Below are 14,822 nucleotides of genomic sequence, written 5' to 3' on the forward strand. Positions count from 1 at the left end.
TATGTAATGTTTTTTGAAATTACACTCCTCCCTATAATTTGGCAGTGAGAATGCTTGTCTAGTATTTCAGATATTTCTTGAATGCATGGATCCCATGTGACATACAATATTCCATCAAAATAAGATCTAGTAGAATTTCTTAAAAATGAAATAGACTATGGTAGATTACATTCTAAGCTGTGATTATCAGACCTCTATCTGAGCATCAAAATCTACAGGAAATCTTGTTAAAAATAGGCATTCCTGGAAACCACCGTGACTTGCTGAATCAGAACGGGAGGTGAGGGGCTCATAAAATTTCCCGTTTTACAAGATCCCCACACAATGTTTATTCACTCAGCACCACACCAGTCTGCTTTTGGAAACCATATGTCTTTTGGGAGCAGCCTCTCTCTTCGACAACACTATTCACAGAGTTACACAGTCTTAAATCCACCTTGACTGCCTACACTCTCTTTCTGTGTTCCATACATAACTGGGAAACTGACAGAATTTCATGACGTTATTAAAGGAGCAAATCAAATAGAATTCAGAAGATGCGACATCAAAGATGGATTTCCCAAGGTGAAAACAAACTCCCCATGACAAACCTGTTAGAAACTGCTTTTGAAATGGAAGTTACTGAAATGGAATTTCTCAAACGGCAAAAAACACCCTTAATACTCTTGATACACATTTCTGAATTGCTTTTCAGAAAGGTTGTGCCAGTTTACACCAATGTGCACAAAATGCCCCTCCCCTTGGTCATGAGCACTTCAGACAAATTGCATCTCCTTCATGAATTTGTACAGTGCTGGTCATGGTGAGATGAGAGAGAAATACTCTGTGAATGGACCAACGACTCAGGGAGGGGCAAGGCCCAGACAGCCATGGGACTTCTGGGCAAGAGAGAAGAACCCTTCTTACCACTTGATTGAAGTGGGGATTCTAGGTAGTGTTCAAGAGAAGTGCGGCTGTCCAACCTGGCCAGGGTGCAGCAGCACTTAGGTCTCCAGTTGTGGCCCAGAGTTGGGGGATGCCTCTTTTTTTTTTTTTTTTTTGAGACGGAGTCTCGCTCTGTTGCCCAGGCAGGAGTGCAATGGTGCGATGTCCTTTCACTGCAAGCTCCACCCCCTGGGTTCACGCCATTCTCCTGCCTCAGCCTCCTGAGTAGCTGGGACTACAGGCACCCGCCACCACGCTCGGCTAATTTTTTTGTATTTTTAGTAGAGACAGGGTTTCACCATGTTAGCCAGGATGGTCTTGATATCCTGACCTCGTGATCCGCCCTCCTCGGCCTCCCAAAGTGCTGGGATTACAGGTGTGAGCCACCGTGCCCGGGCGGGGATGCCTCTTACAGAGTAATCTCTGACAGAAGCAGCTCCTCTGGGCTGAGGCCAGGAGCTATCCCTGGGGAGGGCCCCCAGATGGGGTACAGGGAATGACCAGGAGGGTAAGAGGTAAAAAGGAGTTGGGCCAAGTTACGAGTTTCAAAAGACCTTCACTCTAACGTCAGGCATCAGGCATATCAGCGAAGAAGGCAAGTTAGCCCTTATGCCCTGGCATTCAGCTTCCTGATGCTGTTATGATGCCTCTAACTGCTCAGGACTGTGCCCACCCAGCTTTTCCAAAAGGAACATGCTCCTTCTTGTTTGAAAATGGTAGATTCTAACTGACTCTTCCATCAAGTGAGCATCTTCTCTCTCTAAAACAGGATTCTGTAAATAGAACTAATCAGCGCTGGCCGTGGCCCCAAAAGGATTCATTCAAGAGGTGGCAATGTGTTCCCATATTGCAAAGTGAAATGATGGCATATTAAGGATTTGCAAAAGTGATGATCCCAAACCCGTTTTGTGAGCCTTACTTCAACCCCACTCCTGGCTATGAAAGAGTGGAGGTTGAAGAGGCACAAAGAGAGGGTTTGTTTAGAAAGTGCTATGCTTCGAGTTCTGGCTCCCTTCAAGGAGTTCATTCTGAGGCATTTGTGCAAATTTTGTGGAGTTTAAGGAACAATATAGACTGGCATTCAATTCCAATCTAAAAGAAAGCATTCAGGCGGCTTGCTGCCCATATAGGCATGCAAACCCAAGAGAGAGGACAGCCACAAGAAAAACTGCCCTTCCAGTATTTGGCAGGCAAGGATATGTGAGCTCTCTGTAGGTCAAGAGAAGACCTTGGAAGGTAACCAGGCTGGAGCTGTCTTGAAGGAACACTGTCCAAGAGAATGGCTTGCCAAAGTGAGGTGCCTCCCAACACAAAGGCCAGAGACTGGGGGATCATAAGAGATCAGCCAGAGAGTGCATTGCCGAAGTCAGCCTACTGTATGGTCTGGGCTACAAAGCCTTTAAAGCCCACACAAACAAAGGATGTTGGCTTTTTTTTTTTTTTTTAGATGGAGTCTTTTTCTGTCACCATGTTGACACCATGTTAACCATGTTGATTCAAGCTGGAGTGCAGTGGTGCAATCTTAGCTCACTGCAACCTCCCCCTCCTGTATTCAAGCAATTCTCCTGCCTCAGCCTCCGGAGTAGCTGGGACTACAGGTGCACACCAACACCCCTGGCTAATTTTTGTATTTTTAGCAGAGACGGGGTTTCACCATGTTGACCATACTGGACTCAAACTCCTGACCTCAAGTGATCTGCTGGTCTCGGCCTCCCAAAGTGCTGGGATTACAGGCGTGAGCCACCACACCCAGCTGGATGTTGGCTTTTATTGTAAGAGCAATGGAGGCTGTCAGAGAATTTTACATTGTGTGTGTGTGTGTGTGTGTTGGAGGTGGGGGGTAATGATAGGGAAATGATCAGATTTGCATTTCAAGGATGCTCTGGCTGGAGCATAACAAATGGAGGGGGATCAGAACAGAAGTAGGAAGGCTCATTAATAAGCTAGTCAGGTGAAAAAAGCAGGCAGTGAAGGCTACAATACAAACAGCAGAGATGGGGAGCGGTAGGTGGATTTGAACAATAGGTAAAAATCAACAAGTCTAAGTGATTGGCTTGCGGGGAGGGTAAACAATAAGGAGGTGTCATGATGACTCCTTGGTTTCTGTCTTGCCCATATTGCTGCCTGATGCAGCCATTTACCGAGAGAACACTGGGAAGGGGCCAAGTTCTAGGGAAAAGTTCTAGAGAAAAGTTTTGGGGACAAGTTCTAGGGAAAAGATCAGGTGTATTGCCTTGATAACTTGGGAATCTGAGATGCCTTTAAGATCTACAAAGATGTCAGGTAGACTAATTGAAGCTTTATACCTGGGTGAGGGTTTAGGAAAAAGCGAGAAGTAAAGGTAACCAAAGAGCCGGTCTTGAGGGACCCCAACGCTTAAAGGCCAGGAAGATGAGAACGCACTAGTGGGGACGAAGGAGAGAGAAAAGGAACTGCCAGAGTTGCAGGAAAAAAGACCATGTGCCACCCCGGTGCTCAATGCTGGCTACAACAGGAAACAAAAAGGATGTGGCCCCTGCCATATGGAGCTCACAGTCAGGGGAGTGAGAAGGTGGATAGTAAGCAAGAAAACCACGAAATTATAAAACTACAAATTGTAGTCAGCATTGTAAAGGGAAAGACAGAGAATAAGAATGAATTGTGGGCTGGGCACGGTGGCTCACGCCTGTAATCCCAGCACTTTGGGAGGCCGAGGTGGGCGGATCACCTGAGGTCAGGAGTTTGAGACCAGCCTGACCAACATGGTGAAACCCTGTCTCTACTAAAAATACAAAAATTAGCCGGGCATGGTGGTGCATGCCTGTAATCCAAGCTACTCAGGAGGCTGAGGCAGGAGAATCTCTGGAATCTGGGAGGTGGAGGTTGCAGTGAGTTGAGATTGCACCACTGTACTCCAGCCTGGGTGACAGAACAAGACTCGGTCTAAAAAAAAAAAAAAAAAAAAAAAGAGTGAATTGTGGGGCAGGCAAGAGTTCTTTGTGGATCTGCATTAGGATGCTTATGAGTGGCAGCTGTCCCCAGGGAAGTGTCTGGAGAAAGGAAATTGCCTGGCACCTGTTGTCTGCTTTCCCACTGTAGCCCTGTTCTTCTCTCCCCAGCTACTTCCCAGGAGGTGCCAGGGACCTAAAGACTAAGTGTCCTTGAGCAGTGAGTGTCTCTGAAAAGAAGGGAGTGAGGAACTTCAGAATGGACCCAGGACAAAAAAGCCCAGCTGACCATTAATGGGTTGGAAAGATGCTATCACAGGGCCTGGTCCCATTGGAAGATGTTTGGGCTTTTCACCAAGGCCTGATGACCTCCACCACCTGATCTGAGACTGCCCCTATAACAGCAAAGCCCTTGATCAAAGCAAAATGACCCAGAGAGTTTCAGGTATCGCACAGCTCTGCCAAGCAGATTTCAAAGAAATGCGAACTGAGGTTATCATGGGGATTTTGTGCTAAAGGAACCAGGATATCAGGTGGCCATGCCTTCTCAGGGCCTGAGCCTTGGGAATACCATGCAAGTTCCCTACCCAAGCTATCTGAAATACACTCCAGCCTAAGGGTATATTTATTCACCCAAGGTCCATGTCAGATTCCTTTATTAGGTTCTTTTATTTCTCTAAAAATAAAGTGCAGTATAATTCATATACAATCCCATTTAACAAGGCAAATGGAAAGTGCTGTTTTAAAGCAGCAGCCATAGGCATTGTGAGAAAGCACAAAGTCAAGGTGCGGGGCGCAGGCTCTGGAGTCAGACACACCCAGGCTCAACTTCCAGCTCTGCCCCCTACGGGTTCAGTGATGTTGAGACGGAGTCTTGCTTTGTCGCCCAGGCAGGAGTGCAGTGGTGCCATCTCTGCTCACTGCAACCCCTGCCTCCCGAGTTCAAGCGATTGTCGTGCCTCAGCCTCCCAAGTAGGTGGGATTACAGGCGCCCACCACCACATCTGGCTAATGTTTGTATTTTTAGTAAAGACGGGGTTTCGCTATGTTGTCCAGGCTGGTCTCGAACTCCTGACCTCGAGTGATCCGCCAGCCTCTGCCTCCCAAAGTGCTGGGATTACAGGCGTGGGCCACCATACCCAGCAAATTACATAATTTTTAATGCCTTCCTTCTTCATCTTTATGGGGATAATAGATTTATATGAATGAATTAATGACATGGAGTTTAAAGCCTTTCTCAGTCTAGTCTGAACTCACCTTTCCAGACTCAGCCTATGATTTTACTCCCTTCCCCCAAGCCACATGAGAGTCCCAGGCTGCAGCCACACTGGCCTCTCTGCTACTCCTTCCAGCCATCACCTTCTCTCTGCCCCGACCACACCTCCCACTGCCTGGGTTCCCTCACACCACCCTTGTCTACTGAACTCTCACTCATCTTTCAGAGTGCAAAGCAAATGTCACCTCCTCTTTGAAGCATCCCCTGCCTCATCCAAGCAGTCAGCTGCACCTTGCTCTCTATGCCTAAATACTTCCCCTACATCTTCTCAACAATAGTAATAAACACTCAAAGTGCCAAGCACTGAGCTTAAGTACTTTAACTATCTTAACTCACTAAATCCCCACAGGAACCATATAACATAGATTTTATCACTAACCCCATTTTTAGGATGCAAAACATAGTGCACAGAGAAGCTAAGTAACTTGCCCAATGCCACACAGCCCACAGCAGAGCCAGGAAACAAGCCAAGCCCTGTGATGACAGAGCTGGTACTTCTAACCACACTGCTACATTGTGTACTCCTTATCCACAGGGTGTAAGGTCCACTTCCCCCAACAGGTGGGAGGGCCAGGGATTGCATTTTCTTCATTTCTCCATCCTCAGATCCTAGCACAGTACCTGGCACATAAGTACTTGCAACTTTCTTCCTCTCACACACCAAAACTAGACTATTTAAGGAAAACCACTAACTCAGTAACATTCACCCATGTGTTCTGGTCTCCTCTTCTTCTTGGCCATATATTTCTGATTAAAAAATACTGCTCTGTAGTCCTGGCCAAGGAGCCTCATATAGTCTCTTTGAAGTTGATGAATAACAATGAACTTCTTCTAGTTCATTCAATTAAAAAAGAGAAGCCATTTTTTCCCATGAAGAAGTTTGAGGCCTAAGGGTAAAATAGAGACATGGATCTGTCATGACACCTTTTCCCACTGAAATGAAGAGAATCTGTTTATAAAGAAAAAGAAAGAGTGAAAACAGAATTCAAAAGGCAACCAGGCTTCCAGAAGGGCCCTCCCTGGCCCAGCAGCTCCTGGAGGCAGTTGTGGAATCTGGAGTTGGAGGAAGTCTTTAAGAGAGAGCTCTTTGAAGGCACAGCTGGCTACAAACCAGTCCCGGAGCCGGCAGCCCAGCCCAGCTCAGCACATCTCAGCCAGAACATAGCTAGGCAGGCCAAGGAATCCTAAGAAGGGGATGATATTTTAAAAATCTTTGGCGTTAGCAAAACTGAAGGTTGCCTGGCCAGTGCTTGTCTCTTTCTTTTTCCCAGCTCAGTGTCTAATTTGTGTATTTCCAGGATTCCGAAACTTTCCCCAGCAGATCAGGTCTAAGTGCAAATGGTCCCTAAGTCACCCATGTTCCTTAGGCTTTTTCCCTCCTTAGAAACAAAAGGTGGACCTTTGCCAAGTTTAAATGGCATTCCATTCAAAGCTCCAAGTCTGACTCAGTTCAACATGCTCATGAGGAGGACTTTGAAAGTGCTATGGATAATTTTCTAATAAGGCACAACTACCCAGCAGGACTGAGGCCAAAAAAAGAAGCATCTTTCAAATGTAAGTTCTTATCAGCTCTGGGAAAAAAAAAAATAGATGTTATTTACGCCAAAGCTTAAATTTGGGCTAAAGCCTCAGACTTGAAAAATGCTTGAAGCCAGAATTGGGAGGTGACAGGGGTGTACGAAGGAAGCGTGGGGGTGGGGGAAGCACTGGCTTGTGATTTTACTTCCAGTCTGCGGTCATTGATTTCATGAGTTTGTACACTCTTGGACCTGTCAGTAAGAAAGTATATATTAAGCATGGATGTTACAGCAAAGCTCAATATAGCATTTGGAACCATATGAGACAGGGTTGTTACCCTTGAGTACTTCACCATCTCACTAAAGAGAGAGGGAACAAAAATAAGCAAAGATCTTTTTGGAGGACTTGGCATATGGTAAGGGCCTCTCAAAGTCACTTCCTGTATTCCCTTTCGGGTGTTGGAGAGAAAAATGATGTGACCACTAAACGTGTCCCTGGGACAGAGAGGAGCCAAAATTGACCATGGAAAGGGAAAGATCACTGTGGACTTGAGTGGCCTGTGAGACTGGCATGGTAAGAAGACGGCTACGGGTGAGGGAGGCCATCCATGATAAGCTGGTGGAGGAGAGATGGGAGGGCCCATGGTGGAGAGTGGTGAGAGTGAAGGGCAGAAAGCCCAATCAGGGGCCTCCAATTCCAGGCCAAGTGGTTTGGTTTAGCCCAGGTTTCAGATTAGAAGCCAGACTCTCTGATGGCTATGGATGTGTGAGTGTGAGTGTGAGTGTGCATGTGTGTGTGTGTGTGTGTTTCTTTTTTGCTTTTATTGGAGTTGATTATATATGTTTAAAGTCCGAATTGGAATGTCTGGGGTCAGGGAACATTTGCTCTTCAATTTTGAATTTAGCTTCAGGCCCCACTTTACCAACTAGTCACTTAATTTGTATGTTTATGTTACCTACCTGTAAAAATTCGAGTTTGAGGCCCCTGTCCTTCAGGTAACAGGGAACTAATGTATATTTTTGGAATGATGGAAATGGTATTTCATGATTGTCAGGGTTGCCATATAAAATACAGAATGCACAGTTAAATTTGAATTTCAGATAAACAACAAATAATTTTTAATATAAGTATGTCCCATACAATAAAAATTATTCATTTTTAAAATTCAAATGTAACAATGTAGCTGAGTATCTTGGCTTTTTATTTTTGCTTTTTGCTAAATCTGGTAATCCGGCTCATGTGGCATATATAAAATTAATGGGAGGAAAGAGAAATGAGATTAAATGAGGAGGTTGTACAATAGTCTCAGAAAGACATGGATAATCCACTCCTTTAACAGGATGGATGGCTGCATTGGAGGTGAGAGACATTCACAAAAAAGAACGAGCAGAGCATGCAGCTTGGTTAGAGATGGGGAACAAAAGAAGAGAAGTAACCCCAGGGTTATAGAAACACAATTCACACTACAGCTCTGCCGCTTAATTACACAAGATACTCCCAGCCTTCGTTTCCCCGTTACCACTTCTAATGTGTCATGAGGAGTAATGAAAATGTCTTATAAATGCTGAGCAAATGTCGGTTGTTGTAATAAATGCCCCAGCCCCATTCTTTTCAACATACACTATTACTAAAGCCATGTCTCTTCCATGCTGTCCTTGTCTAATTATGTTGAACACAAAGGTAAAATGTCCCTTTGTTCCATTTCCCTATTGGCCCACACAGCTCGAACTTGTACAATTCCCTGTTCTCCACATGGGCACTTGCAAACACTCAGAGCTTCCTGTCCTTGGCAAATTTGCCCACCTTTCCTCTGTTTTTCCTGCAAGCCATTGGTAAAAATGTGTATTAGGACAGAGTTGGAGACATAATAAGCCAGAAGCTGTGACCCTCGAGGTGGCCATCAGTCCATACATAAACACCGTCTGGGTCCTGTCTAATGCACTATACCTAGACTTTGTTTCTCTGTGCCCAAACATCAGACAGAGACCCCCTGTGCAGATAACATGAGGCGATGGGCCCTGATACTGATTACCCCTGCTACTTTCTAGCTCGGTGTCTTGGGGCACATGGTGTAGCTTTTCCTGTAAGATAGTTTGTTATTTACTGTCCTTTTATTTCAATTGCTTTTTCCTTTCTTCAATGTCAATTTTATGACTAATGCTTACACTAAAAGTGTCTAAACCTATTCTTTCTGGATTACAAATGATGGATGGATAAAATGCTCCCTCTGGCCTGGCTTTCTTCTAGTCACATTGCCCCTGCCCTCAGGGAGCTCAGCTTCTCATCTGTCTCCAGAACTTCTGCCAGACTGCTTCACCTTTCCTTGGCCTCTGTTGCCACCTGCAGGAGCATTTTGAGGAGGGTTCCAGGACCCTAGATGCCAGAGAGGGAAGCAATAGGCGCGTGAAATCTTGAGTTTCACCAGACAAAATCTCCTCACCTCTCTTGAGCTCAGGCTCCAATATTTATGTATTTATTTATGTTGATTTATTTGAGGCAGAGTCTCACTATGCTGGCCAGACTGGCTTCAAACTCTTGAGCTCAAGCGATCACTGCCACCCACCGCCTTTGCCCCCACCTTAGCTTCCTGAGTAGCTGGGATTATAGGCATGCACAATCATACCCAGCAAAGCTCCAATATTTAATCAGTTGAGTGACTTTAGGCAAATCACTCCTTTTAGCCTATTTCCTCATCTCAGAAGAGTATTTGATATCCATAAATTTGCTTTGATAGTGATTGTAAATGGGTCATTCATTTATGTATTCATGAAGCAAACAGCATGTTGGATAAAAAGACATGAAAACATAAGAACCTTTCTGAGAGAAAAATCACAATATTACAGGGGCATCAGTCAAACCCACAGGAAATTGTCAGTTTGTTTTGATAGACCTATAAACAAAGTGTCACATAATCTAAGTCATGCCTCTTGTCTGGTGCAAGCAGGGAAAGCTTCACAACAGAGGTGACATATTAATTGGATTTGGAAAACCGCATAGGAGTTCACCAGCGTTTGGAAGAACACACAGGAGTTCATAAGGAAGAGAGGAAGGGAAAGGACTTTCCAGAAAGGGGGAGCAATAAGCCAAAATGTTTTGACCTGCAGATAGTTCCCAAGGAGTGACTGAACTCTTGTATCCTACAGCAAGCAGCCTTGGTAGGAGAGAAACATAAGGAGAGAGGAATGTTGCCAATGTCAAGGGAAGGAGTGGTGACGCTTGGCCCTGGCAGGAGTCTAGTAGGGGGATGAAGAAGAGGAGCTATGAGGCTGCGAAAAGAACATTGAATCAGGATGGGGAGGTCTGCTTCATGACCCAGACTGTTCCAACCACTCACTATGGGACCTTGGCTAAGTTAGCCACCCTCTCTATGCTTCGGTTTCCTCATGTGCAAGTGAAGATAATAATCCCCACCTCGCTGTGTTGTTGCCAGATAACACATGCAAAACCATTAACACAGTGCCTGCCGCAGATGTGCTCAAATAGGTCAGCCACTGGTGTTACTATTAGATATGCAGCTTCAGGGACTTATTTTGTCTCACCAATCCTACTTTCCTCGTCAATAAAGTGAGAATGAGAGTGTCTGCCTTGCATGCATCAGAAACTGTGAAGATACAATCAAGTAATACAAGCTGTACAGAATGAGATAATGAAGCCTACACTTTAAAAATATAGCAGGCATCTACCAATCATAAGGCAGTTTCACTTTCGTTAGGGCGTTTAACTTTCGTTACGGCGTTTAACTTTTTCTGAAAACAACCTTATGAGGTAGGATTATAATGATGTTTATTTTACATGTGATGAAAGTTGGGTTCCTTCATTTAATAGATGCTCTTTGAGCAGGTTCTGTGAACAAGACAAGACCATGGGAACTATAGTTGAGAAGAGGAAACAGACTGCAGGTACATGTTGGGGGAACCGGGGCTCAGGGCTTTGCCCTGCTCTGTCTCTACTCACTCTCTGATGATCTCTCCAAGGGACTGATGGGGCTTTCAGTCCCATGCCTGTATCATGGCAACCCATATTTCTATCTGCAGCCTAGCCCTCTCCAGACCTGCATGTCTGCTCAATCAATCTCTCCACTTGTTTTTCTAATGAACACCTCAAACCTAAAATATATAACATTAAGCTCTCTTATCCCTCTACCCCAGCATCTTCCAATCTCAGCCAGCAGCATCTCTGTTTTTCCAGCTGCTTGGAGTCATCCCTGATTCCCGTCTTTTTCTCATACCCTCACAAACAATCAGAGAGAAAATCTTATATATATAGATATATCATATCTATATATATCATATATATGATATATAAATCATATATATGATATATAAATCATATATATCATATATAAATCATATATATGATATATATGATATATAAATCATATATAATATATAAAAATCATATATATGATATATATATCATATATAAATATATATAAATCATATATATGATTTATATATCATATATAAATATATATAAATCATATATATGATATATATCATATATATGATTTATATATATAAATGGCTGAGATTTTTATATATGATATATATCATATATATGATTTTTATATATGATATATATCATATATATGATTTTTATATATGATATATATCATATATATGATTTTTATATATGATATATATCATATATATGATTTTTATATATGATATATATCATATATATGATTTTTATATATGATATATATCATATATATGATTTTTATATATGATATATATATCATATATGATTTTTATATATGATATATATATCATATATGATTTTTATATATGATATATATATCATATATGATTTTTATATATGATATATATATCATATATGATTTTTATATATGATATATATATCATATATGATTTTTATATATGATATATATCATATATGATTTTTATATATGATATATATCATATATGATTTTTATATATTATATATCATATATGATTTTTATATATGATATATATATATATATATTTATATATGATTATATATCATATATGATTTTTATATATGATATATATATCATATATGATTTTTATATATGATATATATATCATATATGATTTTTATATATGATATATATCATATATGATTTTTATATATGATATATATATGATTTATATATGATATATATATGATTTTTATATATATGCTGGGTTCACGCTGTTCTCTTGCCTCAGCCTCCCGAGTAGGTGGGATTAAGGGTGCACACCACCACACCCAGCTAATGTTTTGTATTTTTATTATTGATTGATTGATTGATTGAGACAGAGTCTCGCTCTGTCGCCCAGACTGGAGTGCAGTGGCGCCATCTCGGCTCGCTGCAAGCTCCGACTCCCAGGTGCACACCATTCTCCTGCCTCAGCCTCCCAAGTAGCTGGGACTACAGGCACCTGCCACCACGCCCAGCTAATTTTTTTTTTTGTATTTTTAGTAGAGACGGGGTTTCACCGTGTTAGCCAGGATGGTCTCGATCTCCTGACCTCTTGATCCGCCCGCCTCGGCCTCCCAAAGTGCTGGGATTACGGGCGTGAGCCACGGCGCCCGGCCTTTTATCCTGCTTTCAAAAAACATACGCAGAGTCTGAGTGCTTCTCTTTACCTCCAGCGCCACTCCATGGCCCGAGATCTCTTTCACTGGTTCTCACCTGGATCGCGGCCTCCATTTTGCACAGTGACCCCTATGGTCTATTCTCCAAACAGCAGCTGGCGTGGTCATTATGAAAAGCAATGTCCACCTGCTGCTCAAAAACCCACGAATGGCTCCCCATTTCTTTCCCATTAAAGCCAAAGTCTAAAACATTTACAAAGCCTTATATGACCAGTTCCTATCTGCTTTCCTTATGTTGAAGGCTGTGAAGCTCCTTAATATATAAACAGTTCTCAGGAGAAGGAATAAAAGGACAGCCACCTCCTCAGCAGAGCCAGTTCACACTCTGCTAGAGACAAGAGGAGCTGGGACCTTCTCCCCTAACCATTACTGCATATGTGAGAGAAGCCAGACCTGCTGGATCGACTGGAAATGCCCAGTGCCTGAGACGGGGAGGAAAGAGAAGCCGTGGGGAGGAAAAGACTGTAAACCTAGAAGACAATGAAGTCCCACCTCACCAGTTAGGCAGGGAGGGGAAAGAGGCCTAGGGCGCTCAGGAACTTGGAATAAGGTTGCCCTCTGCGGGTGAAACTGTGAAATATCTCACAGTGGAGGAGGGCGGAGACTGTTCGCAGAGGGGCCCGGCGAAAACGTCACCCTACTGGAGATAGGAACTTATCGCAGACTGGAGGCGCCCAAGCGCATCCCAGACGCGAGGGCAAAGGCCCAGGAGGGCTGTGGGGCTCTCGCAAGTATCCGATCACCTTGAGAGGAGTCCGCCGGGTGTCCGAGCCTGATGTCACTGCAGCTTCGATTCCTCCGACGCCCCTGCTCTTACTTCCCAGTCTTCCGGCAACTTCTCCGCTTAGGCCTCCCCTAGGCCTTGCCGCCAGAGAGGCGACGCACTCCACAGGCGGATTCGCACGTGTGGACCCTGGGCAGCACTTTCTGGTGCAAATTAACAAGTGGCCCTCAGTGTGGAAGCACCGCCCAGCCTTTCCCGGGGAGGTCACCAGGGTGAGGCCGCTCAAGGTCTGCAGGCGCCCGGCGTTACCGGGATCCTCCCCGCGCGCTGGTCCGAGGAGGCCAGGAGAGGGCGAACCCGTCCCCGACCAGCGGCCCTTCCGGGGGTGGGCTCTGACCCCACCGAGAGGTCAGCGGGTCCAGGAGCTCCAAAGGGTAAGGCAGAATTGGGTAGATGAGGGTGCATTTTTCTGCGAGGAGTCTAAGGCGTCGCTGACTCTCAAAGGCCCGCATCCGGAGAAAGGGAAAGAGCCCCCTCCCGGGAGGAAGGACAAGAGACTGGCCCGCGGGAAGGAGCCCTGGCCGTCCCTCCTGGCCTAGGTCTACCTCTTTGATCTCATCCTCCCCGTGGCAGCGAGTGCCACCAAAGATGTGAGAGGCCAGCGGGTATCGGGAGAGAGCTGAGGGTCGGCGCCGGCGGGACCCCGGATTGGAGCCGCCGTCGTCGGACCGGCAGACCCTGCTGTAATAGCTCCCGGCCGGCCACGGTAGGCAGGTGGGGCCCGCCGCGAGTCCTAGTGAAAAATACCTTCCTCTTGATTCTCTTAAAGGAACCCGAGCCCTGGGAAGGGACACCAAGGCGCTCCCGAGACTCCAGAGATAGCCAACAGCCCCAAAAGAGAGTACTCGGCTATCCAGCCTCCCTTATCCAAGCGGAGAATTTCTCTCCACCTCCGCCCTCCCGGGACTCAAAGTTGTTTGTGGAGCCGTCAGGTTTCCTTGTAGATGGGCACGGCGCACACACACACACACACACACACACACACAGGTATATGTATTTTTCCAGTTGCCACTGCAGGATTGCCAGCTTTCTGAAATGAGCATCCGCTCCCTCTCCCGGGACTGGGCGTGGGGTTCACCGAGAGGAGAGGAAGAGACCTTGCGTTTGCGCTGGGCCTGCTCGGTGCCAGGCCATTCTAGGCTTCTGTCGATCCTGGTTTCTGGTCTGTGCGTTGTGGGTAGCAGCATTGGCGTATTGCGCCGGAGGGAGCAGGCTGAGCGAGGCTCCAGAAGGTGCGCAATAGCCGGAGAGGAAGGGGCCATGCTGTCACCTAGCCCCCTCCCTGAGACTCCATCCAGCCCAGAAAAAGGAGCTGCTTTCTCCCCCATCTACCCCAGGAGAAAATAAACGGTCGCTGGCGTTTTCCTGCGTCTTTTAATTTTACCAAAACTGTTTTGGGTTGGTTATTGTGAGCCAGGATGGAGGACTTCTCCTCCCAGGAGCAAAACTGCCCACGCCCAGGCCGGCAGTGGAGTCAGCCTTGCCCCAGCCTGCCCTCCCGGGAAACAATGCCCCTTTGTCGCTCGCCCTCCCGGGGCTGATCCAGCCCCTCCCCTTAGCTTACGGCTCCCTCCCGTTACAGCATTCCAATGATTGCCACAAGTCACACTCTTCTTTGAGGTCTCTGCCTGGGAAGAAAACAAAGCAGCCCTCCTAGTCACACGGAGGGAGTGGAACTTTTCCTGCCCTCTGACTATGTGCCAGCCTTGGCTCCTCCCTGAAGCCCTGTCGAGAGGGCTTATTAGGTCACTTACGTTTTATACCTCGTATG

General features: G+C 45.4%; 1 protein-coding gene across 1 annotated transcript; it reads left to right on the plus strand.

Annotated features, from left to right (window-relative positions):
- Window positions 1-8,656: 8,656 nt before the first annotated feature.
- Window positions 8,657-14,410, plus strand: LOC115838552. The gene is made up of 3 exons (XM_030828704.1): window positions 8,657-8,728; window positions 12,856-13,425; window positions 14,057-14,410. Exons 1-3 carry the CDS (start codon window positions 8,657-8,659, stop codon window positions 14,396-14,398), a joined length of 984 nt encoding a protein of 327 aa, XP_030684564.1. The 3' UTR covers window positions 14,399-14,410.
- The last annotated feature ends 412 nt before the right edge of the window (window positions 14,411-14,822 follow it).

Source organism: Nomascus leucogenys, chromosome 15, assembly GCF_006542625.1.
Source record: "Nomascus leucogenys isolate Asia chromosome 15, Asia_NLE_v1, whole genome shotgun sequence".
NCBI classification, from domain to species: Eukaryota; Metazoa; Chordata; class Mammalia; order Primates; family Hylobatidae; genus Nomascus; species Nomascus leucogenys.

Bases quoted from the DNA above. Each gene is read 5' to 3' on its own strand.
- LOC115838552 (XM_030828704.1), top strand. From the start codon at position 8,657: ATGGGCCCTGATACTGATTACCCCTGCTACTTTCTAGCTCGGTGTCTT. The intron at 8,729-12,855 runs GTAAGATAGTTT...AATATCTCACAG, and splicing joins CACATGGTGTAGCTTTTCCT to TGGAGGAGGGCGGAGACTGT. The intron at 13,426-14,056 runs GTAAGGCAGAAT...GTATTTTTCCAG, and splicing joins GGGTCCAGGAGCTCCAAAGG to TTGCCACTGCAGGATTGCCA.